The sequence below is a fragment of the Pterocles gutturalis genome, unplaced genomic scaffold, assembly GCF_000699245.1.
Source record: "Pterocles gutturalis isolate BGI_N339 unplaced genomic scaffold, ASM69924v1 scaffold7533, whole genome shotgun sequence".
Classification (NCBI taxonomy): Eukaryota; Metazoa; Chordata; class Aves; order Pterocliformes; family Pteroclidae; genus Pterocles; species Pterocles gutturalis.
In genome coordinates this window covers 75,502-78,622 of record NW_010125491.1, presented here as the reverse complement: position 1 = coordinate 78,622, position 3,121 = coordinate 75,502, and the positions used below count along the sequence as shown (strand labels likewise).

Sequence of the window (3,121 nt, the reverse complement as noted above, 5' to 3'; positions counted from 1 at the left end):
ACGCTCCCCGGCAGCGGGAAGAGGGTCTGGCTGCGATGCCTCTGAAGATTCCTGCTTCTGCATGGCTCCTTCACACCTTCCCAACGGGGGCTGCGGGTCCCCCGAGGGCCACGCGCTGGCCCTGGGGCAGGTATCGATTTTTAGCAGAGGGTAAGTGCAGGTTTCACTATGTGCTAGGGGATGTTTGGAATTAGATACAAGTGGTGCAACTCACCCTGCTGATATTTCAAAAGAAAACGTCAGGTCCTACAGGATATCGCATGGTTAAACACACAGAGAGTATTTTAAGAATTGGTTTCTCTCAACCGTTATTTGTTTTAAATGGTTTTTGCTTAGATTTTCCAATAATGCAAGTGTTCCCTGTTACCTTTAGACATAATATCCATCAGAGAAAGCTGTAGGTGGGGAACAGCTGCCCTGAAGAAGTGGGCATTGTGTTTTTATAGCTTTATACTAACCCCAGCAATTTATTCCAGAGTTCAAATCTGGCTGCCTTGGCATCCTTTATGGAACTAATGCAAATCAGATGTTAACATTTCCAAAAGGAGCTCTAGCATTCAAGGGGAATGGATGCATATTTGGTCACATTGGCTTCACTGGACAACATGAAAGGAGATCAATGTGTGATCATGATTTGCAATCCTTATTTTTGACTGATGTGGGCAACGTCTTTAGAGTTGTTTCAGAGAAGGACATTTTCACAAACCCACACTGGACCTCCCCCAGACTTTTAGAAACAGGTGGCTTGTTTCAGCCAAGTTCATGCCATGCAGAAGCTCTTTTTTTTTGTGTGTTGACTGTAAAGACATTCCTTTAAACTTTCAGTAAGTTCTTTTGGAGCCCATCTCAGATGCTTTGATCATGTTTGTTACCATGTCCTCCACTGCCTGGTAATACATGGACTTCTGGGGAAATGTGATTTTCTAGTCTGACAGTCTCCTGATTGCCCTGGGTTCTTCCAGTGATACCTTCCATAGAGTAAATGCAGTTTTGCCCTATCAGCTTAGGGGAGGTGGGTAAAGCAGCAGCTTCTAGATGGTTCTTCTCTGTTCTATAAACATTGTCCTTTTGCTTTAGATAGCCACTGTTTGTAACATGGTACTTAGGGCTCACATTTCCGGGCGGACTCGAGTCATAAAGCAGCTGACCTTCATCATCAGTGTCAGCATCTATATATTTGTGTATACCAGCATCATGGAAGTTGAAAGCTATGGCTGTCTGCGTCTCTGGTGACTTTGGGGGTGTTCTCGCACTTGCAGTTGTGTAGATCGAGGTCTCTGGGCTCATGAGAGATCTGTCAGAGGGTAAGGAAGTATCTGTGGCAGCAGCAGCAGCTCCCCGGCTCTTGAGAGTGTCTGGATATATTCTCAGTACATTTGATGCTGGTACTAGTGTGCTGGTGTCCTCTTCCATGAAGTTGACTTTCAGAGACCTTAGTTTTAAAGGGTTACTGGCCTTTATCGAGCTTTTGGGACTTTCTATGAAGAAAGCAGAACGGTGGCTGCTTTCAGAGCTTGGGTTCATTTCCACAAATCTGGCACCACTCCCCTCTGGCCTGCTCTGCTCCTGAATCACGTTAATGCCACCTTTGCAGGGAAGGGTAGCGAGCGGGCTGTGGGAAAACCTCCCGGAGTCAGGGAATTCCGCTGCACAACTTATGAAGCTGTCGATGCTGGACATGCTCCTCATGTCAATGATCCCATCCGTGCGAGTCGTCAGCAAGGGCACCATAGGGCCAGGAAGTGTTTCCATTTCTAGCTCTTCCTTTTGCTTTCCAGGTTGAGTTGACTCTTTAGTGTTAAGGTTTGGCTGGGACTGAGTCTTTGCCATTTTGTTATACATGTCCTCTAGCTGTTGGACATTCAGGTGCTGTGGACTTGAAGATGACCTGGCTTTTTCTGGAGATATTTGTTCCTTAGTCTCAAAAGATTTACTAGAGCTAGTTTCAGAGAGCGTTCTCTTGGTCCATTTCCATTTGCTGGGAGATAAATGATTGTCCTGAACTTTATCCTTTTTGGCTATGCTTTCCCCATTCTTTTCAACCACAATGTCCATGAGTTCTATACTACGGGCAAACGCATCCTTCATGTTCATGGAAACAATACTGCCATTCCTTTTTGCTCTTTCAAGAGCTTCCCTGCGCTTAATGGCTTTCTCCTGCCTCTTCTGCTCTTTGTAGAACTCAGAGAAGTTATTGACAATAATTGGGATGGGAAGAGCAATCACCAGCACTCCAGCAATGCAGCACAATCCTCCTACTATTTTACCTAAAAGTGTTTTGGGGTAGATGTCTCCATAGCCTACTGTTGTCATGGTGATTGTTGCCCACCAGAAGGAAGCTGGGATGCTCTTGAATTTTGTATCATCCTCATCCTTTTCTGCGAAAAACACTAAACTGGAGAAGATCATAATGCCCATGGCCAAAAACAAGATGAGTAATCCAAGCTCATTGTAGCTCCTCCTCAGTGTAAACCCCAAGGACTGTAAACCCGTTGAGTGCCGGGCAAGCTTTAGAATCCGGAGTATCCTCATAATCCGAAATATTTGGACTACTCGTCGTACGTTTTGGAACTGAAGTACACTTTTATTGGATTCTGTGAGGAAGATAGTGACATAGTACGGTAAGATAGCTAGCAAATCAATAGCATTCAGCGGGCCTTTGAAAAACTTCCATTTCTTAGGCGAGGATAGGAACCGCAAGAGGTATTCCATTGTAAACCATGCAATGCACACCGCTTCCACATGGGCAAGTTGGGGATTATCTGTGGTCTGCCCAAATTCATCCATGCCTTGTAGTTCAGGAAGTGTATTAAGGGACAAGGCAATTGTAGATAGTACGATAAACATGATGGAAATGATTGCCAAAATCTGGAAAGGAAAGAGAAAACAGTGAGTTCATCTCAGAATATATCACGCTATCTATCATTGTCATTAACGCATGGCTGTATTTCCACTTACTTATTTCAAGACTAATTTTGCTCTTAGCACACAGAAGTCAGATAACCAGTGCATCCTGAGGGGATTTTATTTTGGAAGCTGCTTTAGTTATGTCAGATGCATAAAGGAGATAAACCATCTACTTCAGTTCCTGTGCCTTCATCTCTGTAGTCAAGGAACGCGT

The 3,121-nt window shown here is 44.5% G+C and overlaps 1 protein-coding gene across 1 annotated transcript; it reads right to left on the bottom strand.

The window, feature by feature from the left end:
- Positions 1-846: 846 nt before the first annotated feature.
- KCNB1 (potassium voltage-gated channel, Shab-related subfamily, member 1) lies at positions 847-2,868 on the bottom strand (the record flags this gene model as incomplete). Its single annotated transcript, XM_010078582.1, has 1 exon — positions 847-2,868. A coding segment is annotated over one exon (2,022 nt), but the record flags the coding sequence as incomplete, so codon positions are not given.
- Between the last annotated feature and the right edge of the window lie 253 nt (positions 2,869-3,121).